This window comes from Bos indicus x Bos taurus, chromosome 3, assembly GCF_003369695.1.
Source record: "Bos indicus x Bos taurus breed Angus x Brahman F1 hybrid chromosome 3, Bos_hybrid_MaternalHap_v2.0, whole genome shotgun sequence".
Classification (NCBI taxonomy): Eukaryota; Metazoa; Chordata; class Mammalia; order Artiodactyla; family Bovidae; genus Bos; species Bos indicus x Bos taurus.
Genome location: NC_040078.1, coordinates 120,293,924 through 120,313,797, shown reverse-complemented (window position 1 = coordinate 120,313,797; position 19,874 = coordinate 120,293,924). Strand labels below are relative to the sequence as shown.

Here is a 19,874-nt window from a genome sequence, read left to right as displayed (position 1 = left end):
GCTCGGCACTCAGCGGCCAAAACCGCACTGCCCGCCGTCAGAAAAAAGAATTTACACTGCAGCAGTATACTTATAAATACGCCATAGATTCACAACTTTTTTGAATGGAATTCTGCAAAACAGAATTTATCAGGACTCCTGCTGTTCCAAAACACAATCTGTAGCTGTGCTAGAAACAGCAAGCATGAAACCGTTTTATATCTCCTAACAGTCAACAATAAAGGTTTCTGATCAACCATGCTAGAGGAGTCGCTGCACTCATTCTATTCTCTGTCACACTAATTAAAAAGTACACGGCCAAATGAAAAGTGGTACAGAGCTGTGTCGAGGGCTCAAGACGACAACACCCAACTCTTATCTGCTGCCGCTGCTGTTAACTTGCTCACTTGTGTCCGATTCTTTGTGACCCCATGGACTGTAGCCCACCAGGCTCCTCTGTTCATGGAAATTTCCCACGCAAAACTTCTGGAGTGGGTTGCCATTTCCTTCTCCAGGGGACCTTCCTGGCCCAGGGATTGAACCTGGGTCTCCTGCGTGGCAGGCGGGTTCTTTACTGCTGAGCCGCTGGGAAACAGAGGTGTGTCAGGCAATTAGCAAATACACTATTTTTCTGGATTGTTCTGACTGTTACATTAATGGTCAGCTTTCTCAACTCTGTAACGTATTTACTTTTTCTCATTCTAAATAAATATTTGCAGTCCAAGTTAATTTTTATTTCTAACACTGTGTTTCTTAAAGAGGTCTCCTCCCCCACACTGGGTAAATCTCAGGTCCCATAAAAACTGCCATCCACTCTGCCCCAATGAAACCTGACTCGTCCAAATGTTCAGCGAGCACCTTGCTTCTGAACAGAGCAAGTCCAAGTTCCTAAAAGCACAGGAGCCTCTGAGAAGAGAAACACTGCGCCCCCTCCCCCCGCCCCGCCCCATCACAGCGGGGAAGACACAGGAGCCAGTCTCCTAAGTGCTGGTAAGAGCCGCGAGGAGTTAAGCCAGAAGCCAGAAGCCGCTAGGGATCTGGTGGGTGGAGAGGGAGGGAGGAGGCCTCAGCGAAAGGTGCGTGTCTGCGTCAGACCCCCCAAGAGTCCTGAGTGGCCGCCAGGCCCGCCCCTGGCTCAAAACCCTTGCCACACAAAACAAGGAATCCAGGCTCAGAAAGGTTAGTGACCTCAGCCTTTCCCCACCCCCAACCTCAGGGTGTGCCATCCCCTCTTGGGCTTAAGGGACCCCACGTGCCGAGTGTGGGATGAGCCAGAAGGGGAGACGCCTGTGAAAGTGGCCCGGACCACACTTGGGGAGCACTGAGGAGGGGCCGTGGCTGGCCTTGCCAGGCGGCTCTCCAGCACAGAGTGGAGCTGGGCCCACCGGGCAATGGAGGGCTGGCTGGGCAGAACAGTGCACACCAGCAGGGCCCTGAGGGCGCCCACGGCCGGGCGGTGGGGGTCCTCAGAGCCCACCTCGGAGGCCTGGGTGGGATTTCTCCTAGCTGCAGAGTACCACCTGGTACTCTGCAGCTAGGAGAGATGGGTGAAGACAGGCTCATCACTGCGTCTGGCAGCGTCAGCGGGCCTTTCCGCTCTTGGATTTTAAGACGACTGTAAACTGGAGAACAGTCCTGTGACCCTAAAATAAAACTACTTTCATCACTCCATCTTCTCCTCCGATCCTTGTCCACATCCTCGAATATTTTTAAATCAGTGTAATTGCTGTGTACAAACTGCTTCGCTTTTTTGGTTAAGATGTCTTTTTGAACGTATTTCCAGGGATCACAATGGTTCCAATTCTGTTGGGCGGGAAGGGTGAGAAGGGGACTGCCGGAGCGCGTCTGTGGGCTGCGGAGTGCTCCACCACTCTTACACGCGGTGTGTACCCGAGTTTGTTGTCAAAACCAGGATTCCAAAATCAAAACCTTTTATCACTTATTGCTAGCTGCTCTCCATAAAGATTAGACCAATTTACAGAATCACCAGAAATCCATCACATTCTGGCCTCTGTATCCTTAAGCTCTGTGGAGCCCTCACCTTTGACACCCTGTTGCCAAGGTGAAGCCTAGAGCTGACAAATATGCTGCAGCCCAAGGATGCTCCACACACGGGGTCTCAGAGAGCAGGATGGGGCGACCGCGGCTCCGCACTCAGCTTTACAGGGCTCTTCCTGCACAGAACGCAGAGCCGCGTGCAGGAAACTTGTGACCCACTGAGCAAAAGGGGAGGTGGCGGGCTTACAAGAGAGTGGGTGAAGGAAAAGCAGGAACAGACCTGAGAGGAACAGCGGCAGGAACAGCCATCCGCTACCTTCTCAGCACAGAGGACGCACTGCTGTGCTGAGAGTCAAGGTGTTTGGAAAGGAGAGGAGGGGCCTGATGGATTTAAAAGCACATGCACAGAACTATCCATGCCTCCATCTTTGCTTTGTCAATGCAGGGCACATGCCCTTCTCCCAAACAGGACAACTCTGCTTAAATACTGCCTTCTTTTCTCTGGACCGTGTGCTCAGACTGCTCTTCTACCAGATAACATGATGGCTAACACTGATTAAGCACTTAGTGGGTTCCAGGCATCTAGCTACTGATGCCTGATCCTCACAACAAGTCTATGAGGCAGGTAAACTGCAACCTCATTTGTTGATAAGGAACTCGAGGAGAGATACGTGAATGTATCATATAAACTCCCCTTTTGGGAAAGGAATTAGTATAGATGGAAGCAGGAAGCCTACCAGGAGGGGAGGTCCAAGCAGGTAATGAGCCAGCAAACTTCTGCAGCTCTTGCAGCTTCTGGTCCAGATAGCTCAGTGCTCACTGAGGCTCGGCAACAAAGCAGCAGTCCCGCCCCAGGAAGCGGGTCCGGGCGTGATCCAGCACCGGCCACCCACTCTGCTTCCTACTGGGGCCAGGGCCTGGCCACGTCATCTCTGCAGATTTTGAGGCAACTTGACTGCAGTCATGAAATTATGACGCTTACTCCTTAGAAAGAAAGCTATGACAAACCTAGACAGCATATTAAAAAGCAGAGACATCACTTTGCTGACAAAGGTCTGCAAAATCAAAGCTATGGTTTTTCCAGTAGTCATGTATGGATGTGAGAGATGGACCATAAAGAAGGCTGAGCCCTGAAGAATTGATGCTTCAAACTGTGGTGCTGGAGAAGATTCTTGAGAGTCCCTTAGGCTGAAAGGAGATCAAACCAGTCAACCCTAAAGGAAATCAACCCTGAATATTCATTGGAAGGACTTATGCTGAAGCTCCAATACTTTGGCCACCTGATACGAAGAACCGATTCATTGGAAAGATTGAGGGAGAGGAGAAGGGCGCGAGAGGAAGAGACGGTTGGATGACAACAGTCCCTCAATGGACATAAGTTTGAGCAAACTCCAGGAGACAGTGGAGGACAGAGGAGCCTGGTGTGCCACGGTCCATGGGGTTGCAAAGAGACATGACTTAGTCTTAGAGGCTGAACAACAACAAAACAAAATACGAACACCAGGTGTGAAGCGCTCCCTAACCCTCAGAGAGTTAAGTCCCGTGGTGTAAGGAGCTCACAGAACTGTCAAAGAGCAGCCCATACAGATGAGCATTAGATCTGCCTGCAGGCCAAGGCCACTCCAGGCCTGCCCAGCTGCCAGGTGCGCCGCCGCCCCTCCACACCACCAGCCCTCTGGCGCTGTGCCCCTGACGGCCATCAAGCTCTCCAGAGTGCTCGGCCCAAAGCTCCCGCACAGAAACAGCAAAGGCGCAGGGAAAAGCCAGCCCGAGATGTAAATCTTTCCTTTCACTATGGGCTCAGGCTGTTTCCTTCAGTGCCCTCCTGGGAATTTCTGTTTTCACGGCAATTACGACCGACCAGCATGTGGAAGGCCTCCGGAGGCCGTGGCCACCAGGGTGGGTGTGGACCCCGGCCTGAGCGATCACTGGGCATGGCCGGGTCCCAGCTATCAGGGCGGCCTTTGGAAGGCTCTCATTGCCTGAGGAGCCCTTCCAGGTTTCCCGGAGTAAAAGCATTAACACCTAATACCAGCCTCAAGATCATTTAAAGAAAGGCCAAAAAGGGTATGGCCACAAGTCGCCCAAGCTTCCACTTGTGGTTCTGCCCAGGCCTCACGCGGGGCCCTCCCTGCCCATCCCGGGGCCCCTACGCGGAGCCCTCACGCCCACCCGGGATCCCACGCGGGGTCCTCACGCGCACCCAGGGCCCCCAGCGGGCAGGCTCCCCATACAGCGCCCTCCTCACACGCGGCCCGCCGCCTGAAGGCCTTCCCAGGCCGGGAGCCGACTCCTCTGGCCGCTCACTCTCCGGAGGCGCCCGCCCTGCCTCGGGCTGCGGCCCGCGGCCTCCGCCGCCCGCCCCCGAGGCGTAGCCTGGCCCCCGCTCGCCCGCTGCCGCGCGGCCCCGCACCCTCACCGGCTGCCCAGCCCGAGCTGTCGCCCGCAGCGGCCTCCGAGTCCGCGCCGGCTCCGCCCGCTCCCTACTGCCCGCGGGCCGCCCCCGCGCCCCGCGCCCCTTCCCCGCCCCCCCAGGGTCCCGCCCTCGCCCCGCGGATGCGCCGCCGATTGGTCTGACGGCCCCTGGGGCGGGGGCTCCGCGGCCGTAGCCTGGAAGCGCGGCACAGAACTCTGATTGGTGGATTTGTAGGGCGAGAAGGCACGCGCAGAGTCGGATGTAATTCGGCCAGCTCGGCTCGCAGGGCGGCGGGCGGTTGTGGGCGGGGCGTCAGATCAGTGCTCGGGGCGTGGTTACGGCTCGGGGAGGGGCGGGGCGTCGGCTCGGGGGGCGGGGCGTCGGCTCGGGGGGCGGGGCGCGACTCCGGCCCAGATCCGTCTGCAGTCTCGTGCTGCCCTGGACCGTGGCCGCCTGCGTTTGTTACTAGATCCTCTTCTCCTGGGGCTACCGGGGTCGGCTTAGGGGCGCCGAGGGCCAGGCGAAGGTGTGCTGCAGAGGAAATGGGCCGTGCTGGGAGCCCAGCGGCCCCCTAACCTTCGCGGCTCCCCACCGGGGAATGGAAACGTGGCACCATCTCCGGAGCCCCCAGGCCCACGATTTGCAGGAGCACACGCCCCTTCTTCGAACAGTTGAGTGAGCTCCTATGCATTCTTGGACACCCGGCTCAACTTGCCCCGGTCCTGCCCCCGCCGCGGCCCCCGTGAGCAGGCCAGGAGCGCCCCCGCGCGGCTATCTAGGGAATAAGTCCCGAACCATCCTGGAAAATCCTGGTTGGTTGGCCTCCGGGCACATCTCACACGAGGAGGAATATCTGCTTTCCGCGGGGCTGCCTCAGAAGGGCACTCTTGCCCCCGTCGTTCCCGCCGGGTTTTTTCTCTTACCGGCCCCCAGCGCAGAAGCCCGCACCCCTCCCCACCGAGGCACAAAACCCCCGACAAGTACACACTGCCAGGGAGATTACGCAGGGAGACCCTGGTCAGAGCGGCGGGGGACCCAGTAGAGGCTGCGGAGAGTAAGCTGGAAGGAACACCCGAGGGAGGGACGGGCCTGGGGAGAACTACAGAAGGAAAGGGGCCCAGGCGGTCCTGGGTGGAGGGGCCAGGGGACTGGCTGCCACCCCCAGGTCAGGTTTCCAGCATTCCTCCTGATCAGTCAGTCGTTGTCCCTACTGTGAATGACACCTTGCTTCTCTCACGTCTTATACCCGGTGGGCAGACATCATCGAGCTCCCATTAGAGCTCCTTTTTATCCGTTCCCCTGTAAATCCTTTCTTCCCAGGCTTCGTGGCTCCCTCTTTCCAGACGGGATGGCCAGTACAGAGCTATTATGTACTGATGTTCATGCGAATAATTCCTCCCCATTTCTTATACACAGGAAATGCAGAACTTTCTCTGAATCTTTCCGAGATCTTACACCTTTATCTTGTAAAGAGCCAATAATGAGAACTACTCACTTAATATCTAAACAATAGTGCTTTATTGGTAAAAGGTTAGTTTCAGTGGATACAAAATTGCTGTGTAAAGTAAGTTTTCAAAATACATTTTTATAGGTAAAGTTTTATCTCTTAGTAACTAAAGAGCAATTATCTATTAGCAGAAGTATTTAGAATGGGGCAGCAAAACAAAAGGGGATCTGGAAGTGTAGGCCCAGCCACACCCATGCAGCCGTTAGGTGGCAGCTGGCACTAAGTAGACCATACTGGGCTTATTACGTCTAGAATACTAGACGAATTACTAGAAAGCTTAGTACGCTTTCAAGTACTGCCACCCCACCCCCTTTTAAAAAACAGCTTTTACTAGCATAGTTGATAAATGCCAAAATGGAACACTTCTTGGTAAAAACTGTACAAGGCACCTAAACCTACAGCTCTTGACCGCTTGCCATCAGGCAGCAGTGAAGGGCAGTCGGGAGAACACCGGGCGGCCTTCTGCCGCGCACCCGGCTGACGCTGTCATCTCCCTTCCTTCTGGGGTGGCCTCAGCCCTGGAGCTCAGCGCTTCTCCACGTCCGCCCCCCCGGTGCTCCAGTGGGATGCGAACGCTGAGCCAGCACCCACTCCCTCCAGTCTCCTTCCACGTGTCACTTCTGGGGACCCATCAACCGCAGGGCAAGGAAACCAGCCAGTGTGGCACCCACGCTGGCACCGTCAGCCAGCCCACAGAGCAAGTCTGAAAGAGCCTTCACTCTCAAGCCACCTGTGGACAAGTCTGTGTAACATGTAAGGAAGGAAACCATGGCGGCTAAAAATGGACGGGACAGGCCACACACTGCTATCTGCCTGAAAACCATTGAGAACGGGATCAGTCCAAGCGAAGCCAAACCAGAACTGCACTGGGAACCGTGATGGCACTGCCCAGATACATTTCCGCACTGCAGTCACAGAAAACACGCCAAGTGCAGTATAAAAAGGCAGACTTCTGCACAGATCAACTGTTAATTTCCCTTAAAAAGTTATGCTATAAATCTAGTTGAGTACAAACAGTTTACTGACTCTCGCCACATAGGTAAGAATCTTAGCTGTGACATGGAAATTGCAGCTCATGGGTTTTCGTGGCAAACTCTATAGAACGTGGTTTGTGCTGAGTTCTCTGCATAGTGGTTAAAAAAATGACCTCACAATTCAAAGACTTGTTTAAAAACTCACCCCTAACAGCCTGTTTGTAAAAAAGCTATTTAAGTATAAACATGTATCTAATTAGGTATCTTTTCATTTGGTAAACAGATAATGTGCAGATGAATTAACAGTATGGAGTTATAGCAGCAAAACTGGTTTTGGATGCTATGGTCAAACAAAAGCAAGGCAGGGAGGCAGGTGCCATGGCTTGGTGAGAACGGCCTGGCACCCGGGCAGCTCGTCCTTCTGCGCTCAGGTCTCTACTGCTCAGGAACGTTCTCGGAAATCCGAATGTTCTAGAAGTAAATCACGATTAGTCGGTTAGGCCAGTCAAATGGAATTCCACTATTAACTATACGTGCTGACTGGTCCCTGGGCATCAGTTCTAGCGTTAGTGGTTACTTGAAGTGGAAGAAGAAGGAAAATGGACAGTTCACCTCACAGAATATAAGTATAACATAACAATGAAATGCAAAGGTTAAGGTACTTCATACAAAATAGCACATTGAAAGTTTTTAAAAAATTAAATTCTTAGGCACAGGTACTGTGAAATGTGGACAGGCACCCCTCCAACAGTCTTGAAAACACGCAGCTGTGTTACTCATAGGAATATTCATCTTGCAAAGTGTTTCCTGGAAAAACAAAACACAAGACGTTTATGTGGGAGTCCTGCCCTGCCCACCGCTCAGACCACGACCAGCAGGATTTTTCTGTGTAATAACAAAGGGCAAAGGTTGAGCAGACGGTGGGCCCCGAGGACCACAGTGTCTACTAAAGGCAAAACCTCACTTACAAAGTTCTCGGAAACCGGGATGAAAAGTACGCAGAAATGTACCGGTTTTATACCCAAAGTGGAATTTTCATAATTCTGTAAAGCTTCAGAAAGAGAAGCAGCAGAACAGAGAAGTGAGCCAACACCCATGGCCCCCTCCCGCCCCAGGGGAGCCCTGGCACTCCTCGGCCCCTCTCCCTCCCACCGCTTCCCAGCAGGCGCAAACCTGCCTGGGCAGTGCTGCCCTGGCGTCAGAAGGCCCACCAGCTGACAAGGGCCAGCGTCCTCACTGCTGAAGTGGGACCTCCACACTCACTCAGAAAGGCCCCCGGGACCTTGTGACACGACGACCAAGGAGAAGCAGTCACACCTGACCCAGGTAGGCTCCCTGGACGCTCCCTCTAAAAGTGAGTGCGCGTACCTTCCTACCTACTTGTGTCTTCCTCTCCAGCGATTTCACAACTAAAACCTCTCCCAATCAGCCACCAAGGGCAAGGGCTTTATTCGGTGACCAGCGCCCCCAGCCTGGCCCCGCCCAGGTCCTTCGTCAGCTGTGTGTCGTGGAGACCTCTGACAGGTGCCCAGCCTCAGGGCCCCTCGCCTTCTGTCTCACTGCCCCAGCAATGTGGCAGCTCAGCCCGCAGCTGCTCACGTCGTCACAGCATGTGAGTGACGCCTCTACAGTCCCAGGCCCCTAACCACACTGGAGACCCCGTGCCCAGATCCCGGCTTCTCCCTAGAGCTGGGCGGGCGGGCACTGCCTGGCCCCGGGCAGCTCCTCCGGGGAGCAGGCCAGCCTCCACCCTGACCCCACGTTCTCCTCCTCCTCTGGGCTCTGACTTTACCTTCTGCTCCCTCTGCTTGGAGCTAGTTAGCCACTGCCTGGACAGCTCTGAGCGTCCCCTGTCCAAGGGGCAGGGAGAGGGCACTTCGGGGAGGCAGCACAGCCTGGCCCGACCCCCGGACCCACCAAGGACGAGCAGTCAGGGCGGAGCTGCGCTGAGGGGCCATACCAGCAGTCTCCCTCTAGGGGACCCCTCAGCCCACCTCTACTTCTGCTCTGCCTGAGCCATTCCAATTACATTAAGCTCCCTTTGGCTCTTTCCTCCACCATCCTACGTGTGATTGAATTTGCTCCTCACCATGTCTTCTCATAAAACTTTTAGGATCAAGAGATTCCTGGCCAAGAAACAAGAGCAGAGTTGTCCCATTCCTCAACGGATTCGAGTGAAAACTGCTAAAAAACTCGGGTGCACCTCTGAGAACAGACCCTGGAGGAGAGCCAAGCTGGGTCCGTTAGGGCCTCACACGGGAGCTGCACGCTGCACACGGTCACGCCACCCAACCCGGCAGTGAGAGTGTCACTGCCGCTCAGCAGCTCATGGGAGGCGGGTGCTTGGCTCCTGGAGCTTCCCGTTTTCTCATTAGCGGTCCACGCGGCTCAGTGAGAAACACAGGAAAGCTTTTATTGGAAAAAATTCTCTCTGTAAAGATACTTTGAGCCTTAATAAATTTCAAATTGTATAACCAACAAAAGCTACTTTAATATACAATTTTTCTTCCATTGTCGAGATATTAAATCTCTAAAGTAGGAGTCTAGAGAGTTTTCGGGGGTGAATCCACCCCACCAGGAAGGTGACAGACCCAGCTCCTCGGGGACAGAAGTTCTGCACTCGTTTTGGGCCTCACCCTGTAGGGCTCGTCGTCTGTGTACTGTATTTTACCCTCAATAAATGTGATCTAGGAAGTCGGACGTTTTCCTGTAGGGGTGTGGGTATGGGAACCTCTAACCTCTGCCAGTCCGTCAGAGTGCAGTTGACAACCTCAACTTGTGACTGGCATCTGAAGTGGGGGCAGACTGGTGCCCAGTCTGGGACTGAGCCCCATCCTGCAGGGTCGGACGTGAGCTCCAGGTGGCAGGCGTGGGGACCTGCATGCATCTGGGAGCAGGAGCGAGGTGTCCCAGGTGGGAGGAGACACAGGAGGGAAGCGCGGCCTTCTTCCCTACACAGGAAGGACTGGCTCGGCTTCCCACTCCAGCTGCGGACCAGCTTCCAGGCTGAGAAGCTGCGAGAACACGGCCGCCCTCGCTGGACGGGGGTGGGAAGCGCGGTCTCCCGGGAGCCGCCCTCCCCTCGGGGCCGGGGCTGCTCCCCAGGCCGGGCCTCACCTCACACGTGCTGCCCGTGGACCCCGCTGTCGCCGTCGCCGCCCTGCAGCTGCAGCTGCATCTGTGCCTGCATCCGCGCAATCATCTCCTGCATGCGGCGGAGCTGCGGACACGAGAGGGGCATATGAGCCCGGGGCCCTCACGGGGCCGTGACTGCGGCCCCATGAGCTGACCCTCGCCGACTCTGACCAGCCAGTGAAAGGACCAAGGTCTCAACAGAACACCGAGCACACAATAAGAAAAGGCCATTCAAATGAAAAATAAAATGACCAAGAAACAGAAGAAATAAGAAAGGAAAGACAGCATGAGAGAGTTTGACCTAGAGAGGCGGGAAACAGCTGCTGCCCTGCCGTGGGGGCTGCCCTCGAGGGGCCCGAGGCCCAGCTGCTCCCGCGGTGACCGTCCCCGTCCCCTCACAAGCGCCCTGCGCCTCCACACCCGGCCGCTCTCCAGGACGGCAGTCGCCCCGTCACGGGCTCTCAGGGGACTTGGCAGACAGGCTCTGCAGGGAGTGCGCTGCGCTACAGACCGCGGTCCTCGCCTGCACCCTGCCTCCTAGAGCTTCCTGTCGGTTCAAACTCTGAACGCACTTCTCAGGGCAGCTTTCTCTAGTTTCATCCCCTGTGTAAGTCATACGTATTCCTTAAATTTCTCTTAATGACAGTGATTGACAATTTCTGTCGTTATATTTTCATTGTCTGTGTATATGAAAACTACTGATTTTTAAACCTTATACAAATCAGCCATGTCACTAAACTCTATTTCCAACTTTTCCCATTAACTTGCTATTGAAGACTAAAAACTACAATACTTTTCTACTTACCTCAGCTTCCTTCTCCAGCAGTATCTGGTCTTTATTCATGTCCTCATTTTCTACTTTCCTAAGAGTTGAAAGAAATTACAAGTATAACATTACAACAAATTACGGCTGGTCATTTCTGATGAGAGATACCCAAAGTAGTAAAATTTCACTTTACAACTTCTCAGAAATACAATTTCTGAGAAAAATCTATTGGAAATCATATAAACTTACTATTTTTCGGACTAACAACATGAATGAATAAAAAAGAAAAAATGATCAAAAAGAAAACACAAAATGGAAAATTCAAGATATTTTTCTTACTCTAAGCTGGGGGGGTGGGTGGGTGTAACACTTCCAACTTTACTCAAAAAATGGCAGATTTTATCTGAAGAGTAGGTTTCTAAGATAAGTTCTGAACAAAGACTATAGCCATCATACTGTAAAAGGAACACGTTGTAAATGTCCAGGCAGAGAAGCGGGCGTGGAGGCCTCTGAGCCCACAGACGCAGCTTGACATGGCTGCTGCATGGCACCACAGCCTGACGGTCCTCGGACAGCATGGTCTTGCTGCCTCTAAATCCCTTCTTAACCTCTGGTCCCCAAATTAACAACACCTAAAGTGATCTCCAAAGTGCACCTCATACGTGGGTACAAAGGACCTTGTATCCAAAAAGGACCCAACACAAGTCTGCAGCCTTTCTACTACAACTGTTCTTGATATAAACGATTAGAGACGCCTTTCAACAGGCAAAACGGATCAAAAACACACCCGGCCCCACGAGCGATTAAACTAGCAACAAGTGTGTGGAGATAGCTCTAGGCAGGACACCGAACGCTGATGCTGGCGGCCAGCTGAGCTGGGCACAGGAGCAGAGGGGGCGGCGCGGCTTGGGCAATGACCTGCCGCCTCTCTTGAGCCTCTCGGACCGGAAGTTCTCATAGTGCAGGTCCTGGGTCACCTCCTGGAGATCCTGCATGTGAGTGCTGCAAGACAAGAGACGCACCGGGGTTGGGCGACATGCACCTGCCACTTGTGGGGGGGCACCTGGTCATGCACACGAAGCACACGCCAGGAACGAGACCCGGGGCACCTCCCACAGGAGACCACCGCCCATGGTCAGAGGAAGAGCCACTAGGAGAGCCACCAAGGTGAGCGCCGCCTAAACCAGAATACGCTCCTCTGAAGGGACTTATGGGAACACGCAGTTCAGACGTTCGTGACTCTGCAAGCTTAACCTTTATACCAGAGGGAGCCTGTCACTGTCACCTGCAGAGAAAACCATCAGGGTGTCCAAGCCTGAGGAGGAGCGCAGGCCCCAGCGGGAGAGACCAGTCTGCGGCAGTCAGAAGCGGGCGGGCCTCTGCACGGAGCTGGACCGCCCGCTGCAGGGAAGCCCCGCTTGGAAGCCCCGCTTTCCCGGCCGGGCACCACCACAGGGAGACGGCACTCACATGAGCATCGTCCTCAGCTTCAGGAAGTCGTTGTGCTCCGGGTTCTCCACCTCCACGACGCCCCAAGGGTAGAGGCGGCCTCTGACCTTCTTGCCTTTGGCTTCAATCAGCTGATTGGATCCAACCACAGAGAAAGGGATGCTGGCCTAGAAGGAGACACGTGGGGTAGACTGGCTCTACACGGGGAACCCCAACTTTCACTGCAAACAGGGACATGAGCAGAGAACGTGCACACTGCCGCCGACCTCAGGGCTCACTGCAAAAGCGTAGGCGCACATCCCACTCGCAGGTGGCGGCAGGAGACAGCTGTGCCAAAACGTGCCGGAAGCAACAGCACCAGCGTAACTGCACCTGCCCGGGCAACCCCAGAGGCCAAGCCTCTAGACACCTGGCCCTCACCAGCTCTTTCCAAGTTAAATACACTGACTGCAAGAAGCGGGGCTTCCCGGGTGGCACCAGCAGTAAAGAATCTGCCCGTCAATGCAGCAGACCCGGGTTCAACCCCGGGGTCGGGAAGATCCCCTGGAGGAGGAAGCGGCCACCCACTCCAGTATCTTGCCTGGGAAATCCCAAGGACAGAGGAGTCTGGGGGGCTACAGTCCAAGGGGTCACAAAGAGCTGGACCCAACTTAGTGACTAAATAGCAACAGCCACAGGAAGGCGGAGTGACCAACCCTGTGCGTCCGCGGGCACGGCACCCACCTTGAGAAGTCGAGTCTGCTCTTTAAAATCTTCATCTTCATCGGACTCTGCGTCAGGTAAGTGATAGATTTTGATGTTATGTTCCTCAATTTCATCCAGAATCTGAAAGAATGACCACGCCAGGAGCAACTGTAGCAAACTGTGTGCTGACTGTTTCAGTCAAGTGTGACCCGTCATATTAGAAACACACCAGAACTATCCAAGTCTCAATAAGGAATCCTACTGATTAAAACCATTTTTTTTTCTTTCGTTTCATACATGATATTTTACATGTTTCAATGCCATTCTCCCAAATTAAAACCATTTTCAAATGATCTTACAAACCACTCAAAAGGCTGGCGTGCACTCCAAGGGGTCCTCCAGCCAGAAAAACAACAGGAATGCACCCCCCCGGCCCTGCCGAGGCCACGGACCAACGGCTGTCCCCGAGCAGCCGCAGAGGGCACTGCACACAAGCAGGCCAGCAAGGGGCCGCTCGGCAGGGCCAGGAGGGGCCAGGGGGACACCTGCCAGTGGCCGGAGGGCAACAAGGAATCCAGGAGGGCTGGGAGGCAGGGCCGAGCGTGACTGGGGCTGACAAGTGGACAGCTCCCCAATGTCAGGAAGGGATCGAGGGTCTCGATTTCATCTAATAGGCCAAGAGTGCTGAACCAAGTGGCAGAGTTGCCTAGACGGGAAAAAACTGGGCTGGAGTGGAAGCTAGCATGCATTCACCCGTCAGTCTACCAGAAACCCAGCCCCCAAGCCCCTACACGTGCTGGGCACTCCACCAGGTCTGGGGCAGGCTGGCCCTCTGCTTACCCTCACGCTAGAATCTGGGCCCTCAACGGAAGAGAAAAGACAGGCCAAGGCAGCAGGAAGCAGCTCTGCTTCAAACCTGCTCCCAAACTTGCTCCTCCTTAATGTGACTAGGGTCTCGCGTGGTCAAAGATCTCGGATGAATTCACTGTCCACACTATGTCACGATCTAAGAAAAAGCCCTCCCTGCATCCTGGCCCTGGCAAGCTGACCTTGGTCTGCTCAGGACTGCTCACTCCCTCCCTGCTGAGATGGAGAAGCTGAGCAGGGAGCAGGAAGCTGCTCTGTCCCCTGCCCCGCAAGACAAGGCTTACGCTGGGGACGAGGACAGAGCAAAGCTAGTAACTAGGCCACCCAGAACTGGAAGAGAGGAGTAAGAAAGCGACAGATCAACACTAACCACGCATGCTCAGTCTGGGTACGACAAGAACCATGGGATCGTTCTGAGAGGGAGGGAGGGGCGGACAGAGGTCTGGGGACAGACGTTCTTAGATGAGGAAAGGAGCATGTGGACAGGCACAGGAGAGAAGCCAGATAAGAGGAAAGGCCCAGGATTTCATTTCATTTCAGACTCTGAGATCAAGACCTATGAGCTCTGTACACGTAATCAGAGATGGATACAGAGCATTCTAACCCTGACAGCTCTCTCCACTGCATGTCTGAAATGTACCCCTATTAAGGTGAAGTCCCCGTAAGTATGAGCTGCTCAACTGTTTCCTGTCAGGGACAAAAGTGCCCGAGTTCTCAGGTGCTCTTCCAAGGGCCTGCATGTTTTTTAAAAAACTGGCAGCATTTATGACAATAAAGGAGAAGGCTGACAGAAGACATCAGGAGAAACACAAAACCACAAAGGTCACAGCAGGTGAAATCTTTTACAACACGGTAATCAGCGTCTAAAAATACAGCAGTATCTACGAGTAGGTAAAAACGCAGTCGAGCAGCAAGGCTCTAAAACCCGGAAAAATACAGCAACGGGGTTCAAGTGCCTGGAAGAGAATCGGACCAGCGACCGGGCGAAGGCAGCCTGAGACAGGACGCCGTGCCCCACGCCTCAGAAGACAGCTACCCTAAACACGGCAAGGGTCCAGAGCCGGCCCAGGCGGGGGGAGGCCCACACCCAGGCTCCAGAGAGCCAGACAGTTACCAACTGTGTTTGAGGAAAACACAGGCTCTTTCAAAGTACAGTGCACATCGATTTCCTCCTAAGCTTACACGACGGTGAGACACAGATATGCGCTGATGCTGGCAGCACCAGCACCAGGGAGGCCTGCTGGGAGGCCCCTCCCCTCCTCTCCCCTCCCAGGCCCGCCCCCCCCAACCCAGGCCTGCTGGGAGGCCCCTCCCCTCCCCTCCCATGCCCGCCCCCCGCCTCCCGCCACCCCCCCCAAGGCCTGCTCAGTGCCCCCTCCCCTCCCAGGCCCGCCCCCCAGGAGCCCAGCACGCACCCTTTTCTTCAGGCGCTCCCGCTCCTTCAGGGTGAGCGTGTCGGCTTTCGCGATGACAGGCACGATATTCACCTTGTTGTGGATCGCCTTCATGAACGCAACATCCAGTGGCTTCAGTCTAAAAGTCGTGTTTAAGGGAAAAATTTTTCTCTCAATCACTTCAGCTCTCACAGCGAATCATGCACATGTGGGGGACTGTAAGGCGCAGGCGCAGCGGCCGCCCTCGCGCGCGCGCCCGGGGCGCAGGCGCTCACCCGTGCCCGAAGGGGGAGATGAAGTAGAAGCAGCAGTGCACCCTGTTGTCGATGATGTGCCGCCTGTTCAGGCCGCTCTCGTCGTGCAGGTACCGCTCGAACTGCTCGTCGATGTAGCAGATGATGGTTTTAAAGCTGAGAGACAAATACCAATCATCACGGGATACAAGAGGCAGCACCCCTGACTACAAAGACAAACGGGTTTCTCTAGCCCCTGCCCCTCTAGCAGATGTGATTTAACAACCCAACTGCAGGATGGAAACGGAAAACCGACTCCTAGGTTTGGCAACATGGTGGCTTTTGGAAACTGCTGAGAATCATTTCCTCTTAAGTATTGAAGGTCGAAAGCCCGGATGCAATAGGTTACAAAGAGCCTGAGCGGACTGCCAGGAGACAGACAGGAGCGGGGGCGGGGAGTGGAGCAGGACTCCCACAAGTGAGCTGCAGCGGTGGCTGCAGGAAGGAGGGAGCCCAGGAGAAGGAGAAAGACAAGGGAAGCCCTCTGCCCCTCCGCCCTCTCCCCGTGAGTGCTGGAAAGCTGCTGCCTTGGGTTTGTGGGATTAGAACCCAGAAAGGCTGTACAGTGACGTGGTGCTCTCTCCAGGCGGCACGGCCCAGACTGCACTCACAGTCCACCTCCTCGCTTCCTCACTGTGCAGAGTCACCAATAAGCAGCCAACGACAGACACTCGGTCTGGAGCAAGTCTCTTCAGAGACCTCATCTTCTTGAATACGCAAAGGAGGAAGACTATCGTGGTATCTTGTTCACTAGCCACGGTCCAAATCAAGGTGCTTTATTTATGTTAGCATTTGCTGTTTCGTTGGCTTTGTGATATTAGATCTCACTAGAGTGCTCTTAAAATACTCATTCCTTGTGAAATTCCTCATTAAAAACGCTATAGTGAGAATGATTTAAATTGTCTTATCATTCTGTCACACACAGCTACCCCAAACCCAGCAATCGTGAGTGACCATGACGGACTGAAACACACAGAGACACGCTTGGCAGGGGCACAGCCTCACCACCGAGGGCCCTGGGGACGTACCAGTCCCTGCAGTTGATGGCATCCCCATAGCCCGGGGTGTCCACCACGGTCAGACGCAGCTTCACCCCGCGCTCTTCAATCTCAACAGTGGAAGCCTCAATCTGGACGGTTCTTTCAATTTTCTCTGCAACAGAAGCAACCTTATTACTTTCTTCTTATTAAATAAGTGACTCAGAAGTAGCTATTTCTCTTTAAGGACAGTTCTCAGAAGGTAACAGGAAGATTGTGTAAAAATGATCCCAGGGTCAGTAAAAGAAACACTGTAGCTGAGATTAAAGGGCTGTTTCCACGTAAAAAAATGTCAATATTGAAAATTGCAACTTCTCTTCCTCGGACAGGAAGAACAATGAATGAATCATTTAAAGACTATCCAGGGACTGCAGCCCTATTGTGCGGGCCTAGACTTCACTTTGCCAACAAAAGTCCATCTAGTCAAGGCTATGGTTTTTCCTGTGGTCATGTATGGATGTGAGAGTTGGACTGTGAAGGAGGCTGAGCACAGAATTGATGCTTTTGAACTGTGGTGTTGGAGAAGACTCTTGAGAGTCCCTTGGACTGCAAGGAGATCCAACCAGTCCATTCTGAAGGACATTAGCCCTGGGTATTCTTTGGAAGGAATGATGCTAAAGCTGAAACTCCAGTACTTTGGCCACCTCACGCGAAGAGCTGACTCATTGGAAAAGACTCTGATGCTGGGACGGATTGGGGGCAGGAGAAGAGGACGACAGAGATGAGATGGCTGGATGGCATCACCGACTCAATGGATGTGAGACTGAGTGAACTCCGTTGGGAGTTGGTGATGGACAGGGAGGCCTGGCATGCTGCAATTCATGGGGTCGCAAAGAGTTGGACACGACTGAGCGACTGAACTGATTGACTGAGGGCCCACGCTGATGGATTCACAGCCCACTCAGCGGCCTCATGAAGCCCAGTGTCAGTGCTGGACACACACCCCAGGGAAAGGGGTCAGATGATACCTATGCCCACAGTAACTTTCTCCATATGCAGGTTTTTTCATGAGCAAACATTTTCACTGATCCTCATCAAACATATAACACAGGCAGGAACTATTACACCCTGTAGATAATCAAGCAATCAAGCTGGGGGAGACGAGCCATGGGCCGTCCAAGCACCAGGTACAGCACCCCTCTCCCTACTCGACAGCTGTGTCCTGTGTCCAGAGTCACAGGAAACAAACAGCTTGGCTGAGGCACAAGATCCTGACTGCGCGCTGCAGTCCCGGCCACACTGAGCTGTCACTGCAGTGTGGGAACTTCGTACCTGCAGCTCCAGGGATGACTCTTTCTGGGTAGAGGTCGGTCAAGAAGAGGCTGTTGATGAGCGTCGATTTTCCGAGCCCCGATTCACCTTGAAATGAAAAGGAATGTGATGTCATGGCGTTACCTGCGCAACACAGTCAAGCCTGCTGAGTGCTGACGTGAGGCCTGGCCCTGGACTAAGCACCTCACAAGCATCCTTCTCTGCATCCCGTGTGACCACAATGGATTTGGCACAAGCCCCCTGGTCCCACTGATGGGAACAGGGGCTCTGAGGTCACTAGCCTGCATGCTCGGGCTGCTGTCCAGAACAAGGCCTCAGTTGGAATCCAGAGAAATCTGGAGAAATCATAAGACCATAATTCCATATGTGGTGGTTTACTCGCTAAGTCGTGTTCGACCCCTGTGGCCCCCACGGACTGTAGTCTTCCAGGCTCCTCTGTCCGTGAGATTTTCCAGACAAGAATACTGGGGTGGGTTGCCATTTCCTTCTCTAGGGGATCTTCCCGATGCAGGAATCAAACCAGAGTCTCCTGCATTGCAGGCAGATTCTTTACTGACTGACCTACAAGGGAAACCCAACTCCATCTGACCTTTTGCCAAATGTGTGGAATGGACTTGAGGTGGCTCCTTATTTTTTGATAAACAGAATGCACTGTAGATTTTTAGGTATGGGCTCTGCTAACTTTTAGACTTACCACATTTCAGAAAGCTGAACAGACACAACAGTGTCAAAGGCACCCAGCTTCCCGAGCTGTGGGGGTGGGGCGGGGATGCAGGGACAACCAAGACTCCCGTCACGTGACGAGTCACGTGACCGGCCGGCCAGCAAGGCGGGAGCAGGCCCCCTCCCCCTTCCTGTTTCCCTCACAGCCCCACACCCTGCCCTCCCGGCCCGACCCCACACTGGCGGCCTCCACAGGCAGGGCAGGCAGCCTCCCGCTCCTCTGCAGTGTCACACCCCACAGCAGGCAGCACATGTTCCCTCAAGCAGTTAGCGAGTTAGAAACTGCTCTTCAATACTGTAAAGTAGCCTCCAATTAAAATAAATAAATTTAATAAAAAAACATTAAAAAAATTCCTCTTCAACCACTAACTACGTATTCTGAATATGTGAAACTTCAAAGAAGATGTAGGATACCAAAAAACTGAAATGTATGTTCCAAAGAAGAACAGACAGACGCCATCGCCTTGCTGGAGGTCGTCACCTAAGGCCTGCTTGGGCATGTGCTGGTCTGACTGCCCCTGGGCACCTCAGCTCCACCACCTCTCTCTTATGTCTGCACAGTCAAGGAAGGAGCACACATCTGATTTGAAAATTACCTCTGGGAATATCAAGAACAAAAAATTGAATCTGAAATTGGCAGACATGTAATTCGGACTGTACTTTAACTAGACTGCAGTTTTCATAGATGCGAAGTAACATTAAAGGGGCAAAACCAGAATCACATATTGAACCTTTCCCAATATGAGAGAGTAAGAATATGACTAAATACATGCTCTCGTGGTAAGTTACCCTTTTAATAAAGTGTCCAGCGACACCCATTCACTACAGGTGCAAAGGCCTTGACCAGTATGCACCAAGCCCTCTCCAAGCGCCTGCACAGGTGCATGTGGGGAAACAACGGCAAGTCCCTGGCCCCATGTGGCTCTGCAGTCCAGCGGGGGAGGTGACGGACAAACAAAGCCACCCTGTTACCAAGTGAGTGGCGACGGCTCTGAGTAATCCAGCTGAAAGGGGACCCAGGCCAGAAGACAACTCAGCAAAGGCGTCTGAGCGGAGACGGCCGATTCTAAATCATGAGTCTCAGCTTTTAGGGTGTAAGTGACTGTTTCACTTGGAATCGTTTTTGGGTGACATCCACAACCTGCTCATTAGCTCAGCAGACGAGGCCGCCCAGGGCTGATTTCTGAGCACACCCAGCCCTGCTCTGCTCTGCATTCACTAGCATCTCCACTTCTGCTGGAAGCTTCTGTAATAGGTACCTGGTGATGGGCAGACCAGACACACACACGAGGTGTGGTCCAGCATGAATCCATTGCCACCCACACATCTGAACGCAAAGCACAGGACGCACTGCGCTGTCCGGCTTGCGCACAGCACACG

At 53.8% G+C, this 19,874-nt stretch overlaps 2 protein-coding genes across 9 annotated transcripts in view; both read right to left on the bottom strand.

Annotated features, from left to right (window-relative positions):
- The window catches only part of FARP2 (FERM, ARH/RhoGEF and pleckstrin domain protein 2), a 99,184-nt gene extending 94,702 nt beyond the window's left edge, over nucleotides 1-4,482 (bottom strand). For 6 of the 8 annotated variants that reach the window (XR_003510477.1, XM_027538180.1, XM_027538183.1 and 3 more), the window contains exon 1: nucleotides 4,397-4,482. The gene's annotated coding sequence lies outside the window, so the exon portion shown is untranslated. Of the gene's footprint in view, nucleotides 1-2,714; nucleotides 2,995-4,180; nucleotides 4,282-4,396 lie in introns of those variants that run through there. The other 2 variants (XM_027538182.1, XM_027538181.1) reach the window with 2 other exon arrangements.
- A 1,406-nt stretch (nucleotides 4,483-5,888) lies between these two features.
- Nucleotides 5,889-19,874, bottom strand: part of SEPT2 (septin 2) — a 28,075-nt gene continuing 14,089 nt past the window's right edge. The window contains exons 4-13 of the mRNA XM_027538178.1: nucleotides 17,772-17,858; nucleotides 16,491-16,614; nucleotides 15,445-15,579; nucleotides 15,191-15,308; nucleotides 12,948-13,049; nucleotides 12,246-12,391; nucleotides 11,694-11,777; nucleotides 10,815-10,872; nucleotides 9,992-10,094; nucleotides 5,889-7,681 (exon numbers count right to left, since the gene is read on the bottom strand). Of these exons, the coding sequence (XP_027393979.1) occupies nucleotides 9,993-10,094; nucleotides 10,815-10,872; nucleotides 11,694-11,777; nucleotides 12,246-12,391; nucleotides 12,948-13,049; nucleotides 15,191-15,308; nucleotides 15,445-15,579; nucleotides 16,491-16,614; nucleotides 17,772-17,858 (956 nt within the window). The 3' untranslated portion in view covers nucleotides 5,889-7,681; nucleotide 9,992. The remainder of the gene's footprint in view (nucleotides 7,682-9,991; nucleotides 10,095-10,814; nucleotides 10,873-11,693; nucleotides 11,778-12,245; nucleotides 12,392-12,947; nucleotides 13,050-15,190; nucleotides 15,309-15,444; nucleotides 15,580-16,490; nucleotides 16,615-17,771; nucleotides 17,859-19,874) is intronic.